The 12,951-nt window shown below is 57.2% G+C and overlaps 4 protein-coding genes across 4 annotated transcripts; all 4 read right to left on the bottom strand.

The window, feature by feature from the left end:
* Window positions 1-118: 118 nt before the first annotated feature.
* On the bottom strand, window positions 119-757 carry LBRM_19_1900 (hypothetical protein, unknown function; the record flags this gene model as incomplete). Its single annotated transcript, XM_001564233.2, has 1 exon — window positions 119-757. The coding sequence occupies one exon, from the start codon at window positions 755-757 to the stop codon at window positions 119-121; it is 639 nt and encodes a 212-aa protein (XP_001564283.2).
* Window positions 758-9,087: 8,330 nt separating this feature from the next.
* ATG8 (putative ATG8/AUT7/APG8/PAZ2) lies at window positions 9,088-9,450 on the bottom strand (the record flags this gene model as incomplete). The annotated part of the gene is made up of 1 exon (XM_001564232.1): window positions 9,088-9,450. One exon carries the CDS (start codon window positions 9,448-9,450, stop codon window positions 9,088-9,090), a length of 363 nt encoding a protein of 120 aa, XP_001564282.1.
* Window positions 9,451-9,995: 545 nt separating this feature from the next.
* Window positions 9,996-11,027, bottom strand: LBRM_19_1880 (putative potassium voltage-gated channel; the record flags this gene model as incomplete). The annotated part of the gene is made up of 1 exon (XM_001564231.1): window positions 9,996-11,027. The coding sequence occupies one exon, from the start codon at window positions 11,025-11,027 to the stop codon at window positions 9,996-9,998; it is 1,032 nt and encodes a 343-aa protein (XP_001564281.1).
* Window positions 11,028-11,386: 359 nt separating this feature from the next.
* Window positions 11,387-12,223, bottom strand: LBRM_19_1870 (putative protein kinase; the record flags this gene model as incomplete). The annotated part of the gene is made up of 1 exon (XM_001564230.1): window positions 11,387-12,223. One exon carries the CDS (start codon window positions 12,221-12,223, stop codon window positions 11,387-11,389), a length of 837 nt encoding a protein of 278 aa, XP_001564280.1.
* Between the last annotated feature and the right edge of the window lie 728 nt (window positions 12,224-12,951).

Here is a 12,951-nt window from a genome sequence, read left to right as displayed (position 1 = left end):
CAGTTACCGGCTCGACCCGTCGGTGTTTGGCAGGCTACGGTCCCGCTGCGCTCCTGCAGGTCGAAGGATAGATACTGCGGTCCAGTAGGTGACGCCATTGGTGTGAAGCTCCTCCAGCTCAGGCGCTGCCAACCGCAGCGGCGACACGCTCTGTACACCGGGTATTGTCCAGGTCCACCACCCTCAGCCGTCTTGCAGACTGCAGGGCTGAGATGTCAGAGAGCCTCGTGCAGCCGTGCATGCGGAGCTTCTCCAGTCCGCTGTAGTAACCAAGGGAGCTGACGTCATTCACCGCCGTGAAAGACAGATTGAGGTGTGTGAGTTGGGAGAGGTGCGCGAGCGCCGCGGTGCCCCTCAGCGCCGAGCAGCCACTGACATTCACTTTGCTGAGGACACGGCACAGGCGCAGACCAATCAGCGTCTCAATGCACGTTCGAGACGCATGGAGCTCTCTGAGTTCCGTACAGAAGGCCAGAGACCATCCGAGAGAGCACAGCCGAAGGCACCCGTTCAGGTTCACCCTCTCGAGTGCCGTACACTGCGAGAGCGCATCGATGTTGGCGACACTCGTGTTGGAGATATCAAGATACCTTGGCGTCTTTGCCCCTCGCAGGGCTTCAATGCAGTGCACCTGCTGGCATCCTCCAACATCGAGCAACTCGAGGCGGTGGCACTCACGCAATGCGTCCAGGCTGCTGATGCGAGTGCACTGACCACGAAACTCTCTCAGGTGCGGGGCTGCGGAAAGGGAGTCCATACTCTGGAAGGCGGGACAGCAAAAAATGCTCACACTGCGCAGTGCCGCACAGCAGCCGGCTTGCTCGTTCGGTTCTCGGGGGTCTGCTTGACTGTTGCGTACGTGTTGCCACCCAAAGCGCGACAGCCAAGGGCACTCACGAAGCTGTAGGGACTTGAGACATCGACACTCTTCGATCCCCGCTGTGTCAACGAGGCCACAGCGCTCCACGGTGATCCACTGCAGCAGCGGCACGCAGTCGGCCCCGCGTAGCGAGACGAGGTCGGCGCACTCGTACAAGATCAGCACTTGCAGGTGCAAACATTTCTTCACAAGGCCACAGCCAGTGAACCACGGACCCTCAACACGTAGCGAGCAGACAACTGCCTCGCTGGGGATCGTATCAAGGGCCTTCAGTGACACGCAAGCAGCACCAATGTCATCGGGAGACCACGCCGCAAGGTACCCCCCTGCTTAGTGCAGGTCCACTGTGAGACACGAGCGATCGAGGCAGCTGTCCACCACATCACCGACGCGGTCACTCGAGAGCGCAGGGTAGGCGTCGCCGAGGAGGGCAACAGCTCTCCCCTTCAAGCACGCCTCAACCGCGTCGCGCACGTACGCACTGTACGCTGCGTCGGCTGACCATGACCCTTTCCACCCGCACAGAGGACAGGTGGTAGTACCACTGACGCTCATCTTTAAGCAGCACGCCTCGCAGAGATGGTGGCCGCACACACCGCTGCTCATCGCTTTCAAAAGCACCTCGCAGCAGACGTGGCAGAGGAAGCGACGATGCAGCCCCACGTCCCCGGGAACGAGGCTGTGCAGAACTGCTCTGCGGTCGAGGGTCGGCAACGCCGAGTCACCACGCTGAGCGCATGTGATAGCAATGGCGTCCTCAGTGGACGATGCAGACTCTGCCACCGATGCGGAGGAAGATCCGGAGGCCTCATAGGAGACGTGAAAGAGAGACACCGGTAACGAATGACGATATTGATTCGCCATCGGTCGCAGAGTTTTATGATGTCGGCAAGAAAGTCACTCACACGATACAACCGAGTAAAAAGCCCCGTAGGAGACACCAGTGAGTGTGCTGTGAGGACTAAAACACAAATGAGACAAGTACAAGGAGAGAGCGCCTCAAGTTGATTGAGAGAGAGGGGCAGAGCATCCAACCCCCATGGCCACAAAGGAACACGACAAAGCAGAGGCACATAAACAACTGCGCACGCGCACACAGCAGAATGCACGGCGCGGGAACACGTCAGACTGGAGCGACATGGCTGCTCTCATCGCGACTCAAAGTCTGTGATGTTACAGTCAATCATCATCTGGGCGCAGATCCACAGAGTCCCTCCCCCCTCCCGCTAGTCATCACTAGCCATTTCAACCCCTGTTAGCCCTCCCTTCAGAGCACTATGATCTTTACTCAGGAAAGATCCCCAGAGGCACTTACACATCAGCTGGCATTCAGTTGAGGTAGGCGTGTGGCTCTCTCAACGGAGAATGGATTTCAGTCAGCTGGGATCACGTAGCGAGTCAGCAGGAGCGTCGCAAGAAAGCGACTATGCCCTCAAGTAGGGGATGGCAGCGTTACGGTGACGAACCTGCCGCTGTCATATGCATCTGCTCTTGTGCTTTTACCCTCCCCTCGTCTGGGGGGTCATCCAGGACTGTCACGAGCACATGCGGTGAGCAACTAGTAAGAGTTTGAAGGAGAGCAAGCGGTGCATGGGTGTGGGTGTGGGTGTTTGGGTAGCGGTGGGAAAGGGGCGACAGAGAAAGAGTGAGACGGCCAGGGGGAGAAGAAGAACAGCACGTCAATTGCGAAGAGAGCGGACTGTGGTCGCCCATTACCACTCTCCGGCCCTCCATCCTCTTCACCCCCCACCACCACCACCACCACCTCCTTTTGCTTCCAAGGGAGCCCCGAAGCAGCAGCAGCAGCAGACGCCCGTTCCCTTCGCGCCAATCCCCACAGAAGCTTGCAATTTTTTGCTTTTCTTCCCATTAAATATTGGCGCCCCATCTAAGCTGCGAGTTAGGCACGATACGGTATACGTGCGTAGGCAATCAACATGAACGCTGGAAGCGTAGGAAAGGCTTCTGCCAAAGGGAACACCATCATGCCCACTCTCGCTACTGTTACCGCGAGACACGCAACGACAATCGCTGTCGGAAGAGGCCCTCACCTGCATGCGAACAGGACCAGGGTCTCTACAGCAGCGAACAGCGAGCAGCAGCCACGGCGCCCCTCTCCACACTTGGAGGATTAGTTGTGCCAGTCCAAAGTATCGACACCTTCGAAGGTGTGTGAGATGATGCCGCTGCAAATGATGAGCGGGACGGTTCAGCTGTAGCCCATACACAGCGTTGTACAGCATACCAGGAAAAGTACTTGTCCACCCCCCTCCTCCTCCTCTCCTTGGTTCTTGGACGTGAGGTTGCGAAATGCCCTCTGAGGTTCAGCGAAGCGGTGCTGGAGAGGGCGGCGACATCCTCCCCTTCTCATGCACAACCCTTCACAGGCAGTCGATGTGCACATGCGATGGAAACGAGCGGCGCGAGCCGCAATCGGGCATGCGTCGTAAGAGCTACACTGAATACTGGGAGATGCTTCCGCAGAGAATAGCAGCAGTTAGACGACAGACGAGCGACATCGCCATGCTTGCGAGCTCGCTAACGTTGAGTAGCCGCAATCCAACGCGCGCCAGCTGATGGGACACTTTGTGCCACCATCCCCACTGCCACGCCAACTACGGTGCGGAGCACTGCGGGTCCTACAGAGACGAAAGTGAAAACGGCGCTGTGGTGCACCAACGATGCACCCCCGGGGGGGGGGGGGGGGGGGGCAGCGACTTCCATCCGCCAGAGCCAAAGGCTCGCGGTGGTCGAAGTTGCGCAGGCAACCGCGCTCGTGTAAAAGAAGCCGTCGGTCACGATACCGGGCGAATGCGGTGCACAAAGCCCCTGGAGAACAGAATGACGAGAGCTCGGCGTCACCCGCTCTCACCGCGTCACACCCCAATGGATCCGCCGCGGCGGGCTCAAACATGCAAGCCCATCTCAGCAGAATCTATGGAAGTGAGGTCAGCCTTCTCACGATGACTTGAGCGCCGCATGGTGTAGCTTCCCGAGGTGAACGAGTAAAGCAGCTTGGTGCCGGTCAGCCCAGTAAAAGCACCAACAGCAGAAGAGGCAGGGCAGTCCTCAGCTGGTCGCTGCTCAGAAAAAATGATAGCGCGATAAACCCCCACCATGAGCACCCAGCAACACTGATGGAAGCCGTGCAGACGCGTTGAAGAAGATGATCCTGGCCAGCGTTCAAGTTGAGCTCAGCAGCTACGCCACCATGCGAGTAACAACCTCACTCATCAAATGCTCCACAAGCCACACACGGAGATGCGCGTCTTCAGGGACGGCGCTTCGTTTCTCGTAAAAGATGGCCTTAACGTCCACTACGCACTCCGCTTGCGTCGCGAGCTGACGACCGCGGTGAGCGTCCGTCTCTTCAGTACGATCGAAGAAAAAAGGTGTCCGCCTACACGTTCAGTCCCTCATTGTAGTACTGCGCTGCGCAGCACCAATGCCTGGCCTAAGAGTAGCCACCGGCACTGCCGTCAATGATAAAGAGAAACAACAATATGTTTGGCACCGTCACGGATAACGGCAGTGCAGGGACTCACCAGAGAAAGCTGAGAACAGTCCATCTTTCACAGACCGCAGAATGGTGCAGCGGTCAATGTGCCAGGGCGCCCAGTGATTCTGCTGAGTACCCTGGCACCTCAAAGACCGCCCTCGCCAGCACACCGCCAAACATTAACCGATGAACCGTGACGTCAAATAGCTGTCGAGGCGCCGCGCGTGTGTGCGTGCGCACAGCCTTAGCGACCGCGTCGTCACCTCCACTAAGGGGGCGATAGCGAGAGCGCGCCTCTACCACGCAGCGCACACCCGCACACACATACACACGCGCCGGTCCACGTTATCGCGCGAAGGGGAAGTTGGTGAAAATATCCCCCTCCTCCCGCAGTGCAGAAGCCAAACCTCCTCAGGAGCACGACGAGAGCGGTGGGACTTACCGCTTACACAAATATAAACAGAAAAACGCCACCAAAATCACACCAGAGAGAGGGAAGGGGATCGATGATGCGAGGGGAAGGACAACATAGGGAAAAGAAAGCGTGTGTAGTGCAGGTAGCAGCGACCCTGACACGAGTGTACACACGAGGGGGGGCATGATGGTCGCGCGGTGACGGCCGAGTGTAAACATGCTCGCTATTAGTTTGCTGAAAGCTAATCACAGGGTGTGCGTCAACAGTGATCGACATATCTCAGTCTCTTCATTTTTCTTCTGGTTCCTCTTTTAGCTGCAGAGTGGAGGTGCTGCGCGATGACCCTTAGCTTCGCCCCTTCCCCCCCCCCCCCACACACACACACAAAATGCAGGCACTGTTGCGTCGGCACGTCTTTGCAGTACACGCTGCGGAATGGGAGAAGCAGCAGCATGAGAAGAGCAGAGTAGCCTCCTCCACGCAATTCGCACACTAAGAGCATCAAGACGACAGTTACTCACACCTGGCGCACAGAACAACAGGATCGCCCACCGCGCCCTAAGAGTGGCGTGTGAGAGTCACTTTCTTCTCTAACGTTCATACGTGCTGCCTCCAGCTTGACTCGGCGCTGCAGAAAAAAAAAAAGAAAAGAAAAGCGCCGCTCAGCATAGACAGAGGCACTGGGGAGAAGGGGGCCAACACGGTGATCAAGGAGAAGCACACGCGTCACCTGCGGGAAAAGTCACCAGTTGGCACAGTCACCCTCATTGATGAAGTCAGCGCAGGGCGTACACTACACTCAATAGATAATAAAGAGTGCCAGCTGCAGATTCGAGTCGTCGAGCACGTGTCTGTGCGTATGTTTCTCAGGAACACTCTCGTTGGGCTTGTTTGCGCGTGCCTTCTGCATCGGTAGAGTGAAGGGAAAAGAAGAGGAAGCAGCAAAGGCTAGAAAGAAGACAACAAAGATGGGGAAAGACTGAAGGGAGGAAGACGGAGGGGGGATGGCAGTGCTAGTTGGAAGAGAATCATCAGGTGGTGGTGGGGTGAAGTGGTGGCGATAAACTCACTGTACACGACACCCACACGCAAGCACTCATGCAGACAAGCCAAGACAGGCAGGCAGACAGAGAGACGAGAGAGGGGAGGTGCAGAGTCGTAGCATGAAAGGAAAACAGGAAAGGGAAAAGCATTGCGAGGTAGGGGAAGGCAGAGGGGCTACAGCGACTCTACAAAGTAATGCCACCGAGAGAGAGAGAGAAAAAGCGGAAAGAGAACGAGAGGGCCAACGCGACGCTGTGAGAGAACGGGTGGAGGGGACAGGGGAATTAGGCTGGCACTACAGAGAGAGGAGCAAAAGACAGGTAGAATACGAGCAAAAGGGGAGGGAGAGAACTCAGCCCCAGCACGGCAGGCGCGCATGAGTTCTTCGCTCTCTGTAGGAAGTTCAAGAAACCCTTCGAATGCTCCTGCGCTGGGCTATGCGATATAAGAAGTGAAATAAAGCAGGTGAAAAAAAATATATAGCGAGCGATGCAGGATAGAGAGGGAAGAGCAAGATAAGAGCAAAAGGTGCGTCGGGCAGCGAAGAGGAGAGCGGCGTTGGACACTGGAAAGCGGTAGAGAGAAAAGAACGAGGATGTGAACGGTTCAAGAGCAGCCTCACCCGCCATTCCATCATATTGCTCTTCCTGTGCTGGCAGGCTTTCTCTATTCTCTCTACCCTTCTTCTCTCCTGGCGGAGGGTATCGATAAGTGCGCCCTATCCAGTCCCGGGCGGCAGCTGCGCGCACATGTTGGCCAAAGAAGCGACAAAGCAGTGCGTAGTCAAAAAGGAAAGTTAGAGCAAAACGCAGAGAGCGTTGGCCGTCCACCTCTCTCCTCCCCTCCCCTCCCTCTACCTCCCTCGCGCGCCCACCGGTCTTCTTCGCCGGTGTAGGTCGTACAGAGAAACTCGTCCATATCCTTGGTGCGTGGCGCACCCCATCTTGCAGCGCGACAGACGTGTAGGTAGTGACCACCGGCGACAAAGAGCTTACGCTGGGTGGTAATCGAAGTGGCAGCTTATTTTCGCTTCTCGAAAATGATAAGCATCTTCTCCAGTCAGAGCGCCTTCTTCGCCTCCATCATGCGCTCAGGATACGTGTAGAGGACTTGGTGATGGTCAATCTGCGGCACAGGTTGTCGCACCCTATTCGCGTAGTTCGCACACGGAAAGTCGTCCTCTGCGTCCCTGTAGAAGTTGTAGCGATTGCCTATAAAGATGAAATTGGTGGTCAACACAACGTGGCCGATGAACAAGTGAATTGGCTAGTCCACTTCCATCGTCACGCGCTGGTGAAGAAGCGCTGTGAAGGTGCCAATGCTCATGGTGGGCGCTACAATGAGCCTCTCGTCGAGGTCCAATAACTTTCCGTTTCTCCTCTCAAAAGATGAGCATTTTACCCACGGACAGGATCTCTGCCGCCGCCTCCATCCGCTCTGCCTAGGCGTGGAAGTCCATGAACTTCATGCTGAAGCTGGTGGTAGACACTCGCCGCATTATGGTCTGTGTGTGTGTGTGGGTGGGTGTGGAAGGGGGGAGGTATGTCTTCCCATCTTGGAGTGATGAGAGAGATGATACGTGTAAGCAGCGTCGCTCTCTCCTTTTTCTGCGTAGAGGTCAAATTTGACTGTCCGCATATGTGCGGGCGGGCGTGGCTTAATTGGGGGTCCAAAAGGGAATGTGGTGAGGGGAGGGGAGGGGGGCATCAAGGTAGAGAGTCGGCGGCGATGGTGAACGAGCGTCGTGGATGAGAACACACGCCGAGGTTGAGTGGATCCGGCAGAGAGAGAGAAGGAAGAGGAAAAGGGAGGCAGATGAGAACGAGAGAGTGAAGGGACGGAAGGGAGAACACGCGCGCAAGCTGAGGCGTGGCCTCCACAGACACGCACATGATAAGAGAGAAAGAGACTTCGGCTGCAAATGTCAGGGCATCGGTCCTGCGCATGAGGGAGCGCCTCCCCCCTGTTGTTCCTCTCCTCCCCAGAGGGTGCAGCACCATCCTACAGGGAAAGCACAAAGGCCCCTTTGACGGGTGCAGTGGTCGCAGTGAGAAGCGCCACCCACCCACACACACACACACACACGCGAGAGCTCCAAAGGTGGTGGTGGGCCCAGACATAACGCACAAGGCCCACCCTCGCCGTGTTACGCTTCCACTCACTTCACTTTAGCAATGCAGCACCGATGAAACAGAGAAGATGAAGAAGAGAAAAAAAAACGAGGAAGAAAAAGGTCGAGCGAGAGAGCGGCCGTGCGGGCGGTGGGCGTGGGTGGGTGCGGGCGGCGCGTATGTGCGGGCGCGCACCCACCCACCATGGGAGAAGAGAAACAGCTTGGAAAAGAAAAACCTGATAAGATTAGGAATGAGAAACGGCAGGGGCAGAGATGGGCGCACACAGTCAAAGAACATGGTCGACAGAGAGACGCCCAGGCATACACGCAGAGAGAGAGAGAGAGAAAGAGTGAAGAGATGCGCGAGACCCCTGGTGAGTGGACACGATGAAGCTGCAGTCTTTGCCTTAGCTTCATCCAGCACTACTCCCTCTCTACTTCCTTTACCAAGGCACTGCTTTCTCCACCCGTGCTTCGGCACTGCTGTCGGTGCCGATTGCCGCGTGCCCTTGGCGGGTATGCCCTTGAGATCGCCTCCACCTTTCCATTTCCGTAGGGGTCGCCTTCTTTGCACCCGTCCACGTGGAGACACGAAGAGGCCTACACCTGCGCCCACAGTGCTCTGCTACAGCGGAGGAATTGATGTACTCATCCCCTCCCCTCCCCCCCTCATGCGATCTTGGCGCCTTGATAAGGAAGGCACTTGCAGGGATAAGCATGCAAGGGCGCAGTCATCATATGCACAACGCACACAGAGAGGAAAGGGAAGAGAAAACGAGTAAATAAAAACAACCAACGGAGCAGGGAGAGAGACACCTGCGCGCGTGCGCATGTGCGTGCGTGCGTTTGGTGCTGACGGAGGTGTGGGTACCTTCGAAGACGAGAGAAAACGAAAATACAAATTAAAGCAGAAACTCCTTCCACACTGGCGGCTGAAGAGGAGGAAAACACGCAAGAAGGGTGAAAGGCAAAATAGACCAAAGCAAGAGAAAGGGACAGGGATGGGCTTCAGCCTTCACGGGCAACAGCAGATACATACACCCACACACACACACACACACACATGCAACCACGCATGTGTTTCGCGGGAAGGGAGGGAAGTGCGGCGCACCTTCTAGAACCCTAAGTCTAGAGCGTCAACCGTATGTGTTCTCGCCAGAGTACGTGACGTACAAGAACCCGTCCTCATCCTTGTAACGGTTGAAGAGGTCGCTCATGAGGGTGCTGTTGGCCGGCACACTGTCGCCCACAAAGAGAAAGAGCGCCTTCTCAGCTTCCATGGTGATGCGGCGGCGGATGCTCACGAGGAAACCACCAACGGTCGCGTCCGGCGGTACCAAAAACTTACTCTTATCCAGATCAGGTACGGGGGAGTTCTCTGCCTTTTCGCAGATGACGAGAATGCGATCGGGAGCACGCTCGCGAACCTTCTCCGCGTCGCGCAGGCGCGCCTCTAGCGTGTGCGCCTTCTTGTACGAGCCAGCTACCCTGGAAGACATGATGCTGCACTTGTCAATAAACGCGTAGAGCAACAAAGCACTACCAATACGAAAGGGCCGTGTAGGCGCGCGTTTGCGCCCTCTCTTCTGTGTCGTCGTCGTCTTCTCGCCCCAATGTGGGGACACGCCGCGGTAATCGTGGGCGCAAACTTAACAACGAGAAAAAAAAGCCTCCGAACAGGAGAAAACGAGTGGAAAGCGAGCAAACGAATGAAGGACGTGCGCGGCGTGTGATTGTATGCTGCGTGGCTGCGTTTCATCGCACGAGCGTACGGGAGAGAGGGCGAAGAGATGCGGATGAATTAGAGGGAAGCAAGACACCAGAAGACATGGGGGATGCGCCTCAACGAGGGAGGGTCACGCGCCTAGTCGAAGAGGAGGCGTAGCCATTGGCCGACGCATTCGCCAACGCAGGCCTCACCAGCGGAGGGTTGCAAAGCGTCTCAGATTTGATCTTTTCTTCTTTATAAAGCCACACAAGTGGCCATCAACTGTGAGGGAACTGCATAGGCGACTGTGGGCGCGCATCGACACCTAGAGGTAGGTTACTTCCAAAGGTCGGAGGAGACTTCCTGCCTCGGCGGCCTCGATGGCGAGTCCGCCCACTGCACCTTTTGCGGGCCCACGGGGCGCGGCTCAAAGTTCTGGTACGTCTCCACCTCGTCCCCCTCGTCACCCAGCAGCGCCGCTTCATCCGCAGCCTCCAGCGCAGGGAGTCGCACTCGTCGGAAGATAAAGTTGTGGATGAGCATGCGCACGCTCGTATGCACCACATCGGGACTCAGAGTCACATAGGAAGTGGCCAAGTGGTAGCCAAGCCTCTCCGTGTGCTGGACAACTTGCTGTGTGATGGAGGTGGTGAGAATGTCCGCGGCGCCGTTGGCCACCTTAGTGGTCGCAAAGAAGGCCGCGCGCTCGTTGGTTTGGTAGCACTGCCAGTACGTGGAGGAGAGCTGCTGATTCAGGTCCCGGCGGATCATCTGCGCGAGTTTGCGGAGCTGAAACCCGTCAGCGCCGTAAGTGATAGTCATGGCGTGGCGCTTCACGCCTTGGTCGTGCTGCATGTGGTCACACACCTGCACCACGCATACGTCGGGGAGTTCGATGAGACGAGCCTCCTCCCCCTCCACAGCACCGTCTACAGCCGACGCAGGGAAGGCGTGCGGCATGAGGTCCCAATACTTCAGGTGATGAACGAGCTCTGCACGCAGCCCCTCATCATTCAAGGGAAGCTGGATGTGGTTGGTGCGTAGAAACCCCAGCACCTTCTCAAACACATCGGGGTTTGCATCCACAAACACATCCTCGTTCTCTGTAACCTGTGGCGACGGGGATGGAGTGGATGGTGCGATGCTCGTCGATGTCAATCCCTCAAACATCTTGGCAAAGGATGTATCGGGAAAGCGGAGCAGCGTGGAGAGGCGGGTTTGAAAGTAACGCCCTCCAACATTAACCTTGATGATGCGGTTCATGTGTGTTCGCTCTTGGGGCCGATGCACACGCGCACACTCCTGGTGCTCACACATTGAGGACATCGGACGCGCGTGTTGCCAAGCCCAGCGCCGATCGAAGCTCATGGGGCAGAGATAAGAAAGGAAAGAAAGAGGGGGGGTGCAGTTAAAGAGTAAAGATGCAGTACAGCACATGAAGCCAAGCGCGCATAGCTGTCCAAGTGCACGTGGGCAGCGGCGTCACGAGGGGCACACACAGAGAGACACATGCCAGGGAGACAAGGCATGGTGAGGAGAGGAGCACACGCTTCGCACTACAGTGGGTGCGCGAGATGCCAGCACGGCTCAGATGCGTGCTGGCATCAAAGAGGCATGTGGGAAAGTCGGCGCCAAAGTAGTCTGCCCGCCTCTCTCCTTTTCTTCGCTCACTGAGTCACTGGTGTGAAGTCGCTCACAGAAGCGTATTCACCTGTGCGCTGCGACCTTTATGGGGAAAGCATCCAGCTGTGCTGTAGCAACTCCGCAGCAGAAGGCCGACACGCCGGCTCCCAACCCAAACACGCCCCAACAAACGCCAACGCCTCTTTGGAGCACCGTGACAGGGGCGACTGCAGCAAGAGTTGGCACGGCGGCACGTCCTTCGCCTTAGACATGAGATCCAACAAAGCCCAGTAGTTCTCTGAGTAATCGGCCTCCGTCCCTAGAGTGCACCATGGATGCGCCACGTCCCACGTCAGCAGGTTGTAGCAAACGACGCCGAACGCCCAAACGTCGTCGTGAGGGCAGAGAGGCAGTGCGCCATCCACTAGTCTCTCCGGCGCCATGAAGAAGTACGACCCAAGGCACCTGCTAGGCACCGTACCGATCGGGGTCACGCTCTCCAGGTCTCCCAGCACAACGTCGTCCCAGCTTGACGATGAAGTCAAGACATTGCCGAGGCTGACGTCGGCATGTACGTACGTGGACATGCGGTGCAGATGATCGAGTGCCAGGAGGACACGGCGCAGCACGGCTTTGCAGTGCTCCTCTGTGAGGGGAGTCATGGAGGGGGTGAGCAGCACATCCCGCAGCGAAGGGCCGTAGCTGCTTAGGAGCCACTGATAGTGGCGCGGGGAGTCGACATGGAGTGCCAGGTACTCGGCGAAGTACTGCGCTCTGTCAGTGCGCCTCGCATCTGCACGAATCCGCCAAAGTCGCTCCGCGACAACGTGCACGCTCTCCGTTACGCAGTCCTCGGTCCACAGATCGACCTCTTTGAGAATCACAATGCGTTGGTGCGGCAGCCACCGAACGCGGCGGAGTCGACTACGCCGGGTGCTCATGCCATCGCCTGCAGTGGTGCGCGGCGCGGCCCCGCCGCCCTGTATTTCCTCGACGTCACAGACATCGTCTAACGAGAAGAAAGGAAAGCCACTCATGCGTGGCGACGCAGATTCGCATCGCGGTGGTCCTTCAAGTACTACGGCGCCACCGTTGGGCGAGAGGCGGCGGCGAAATGTGCTGAAGATATCTGCACGGGGGGTGAATGGGCTACTGAACACGGTGGTCAGCCACCGCCACGCTTGGCCTCGAGTCTGCACGCGAACACGTTGAAAGAATAGCAAGAGACACGAAAAGAAAGAGAAAGTCATGGGCGATGAGGGTGGAGAGAAAAAAATGGCCAAGCAAAGTAAGGCGAACTGAGACAAGTGAGAGGCGCGAGAGAGGAGGTGAGAAAACGCAACAACCGTCGCAGTCTGCAAGTGTGGATGCGTCAGTAGTCCCGAGGACGCCACGGAGAGAAGTGCGCCGCACGCGCTGCCCCCCACCCTCACACACACACGCACACCTGCCCAGTCGAGCCGTGCGCACGGCTGGACAGGTGTGCCTCGACACACTGGCATTTGCTCCTTCTTGTCTTCCGTCCTACATAGTGAGGTTTAAGAGGGCGGGAGGCACGGCACCAGGCTAAGATGCCCAGCCGCTACCCACAAGCGTGCGCGTGGGGTATTCACTTACTTTTTTATTCGTTCCATTTCAGCCCCTCGCTCAATATTGATCATCGCCTGGC

Source organism: Leishmania braziliensis, chromosome 19 (assembly GCF_000002845.2).
Source record: "Leishmania braziliensis MHOM/BR/75/M2904 complete genome, chromosome 19".
Classification (NCBI taxonomy): domain Eukaryota; phylum Euglenozoa; class Kinetoplastea; order Trypanosomatida; family Trypanosomatidae; genus Leishmania; species Leishmania braziliensis.
The sequence above is the reverse complement of the archived record's forward strand: the minus strand, read 5'-3'. Positions and strand labels throughout refer to the sequence as shown.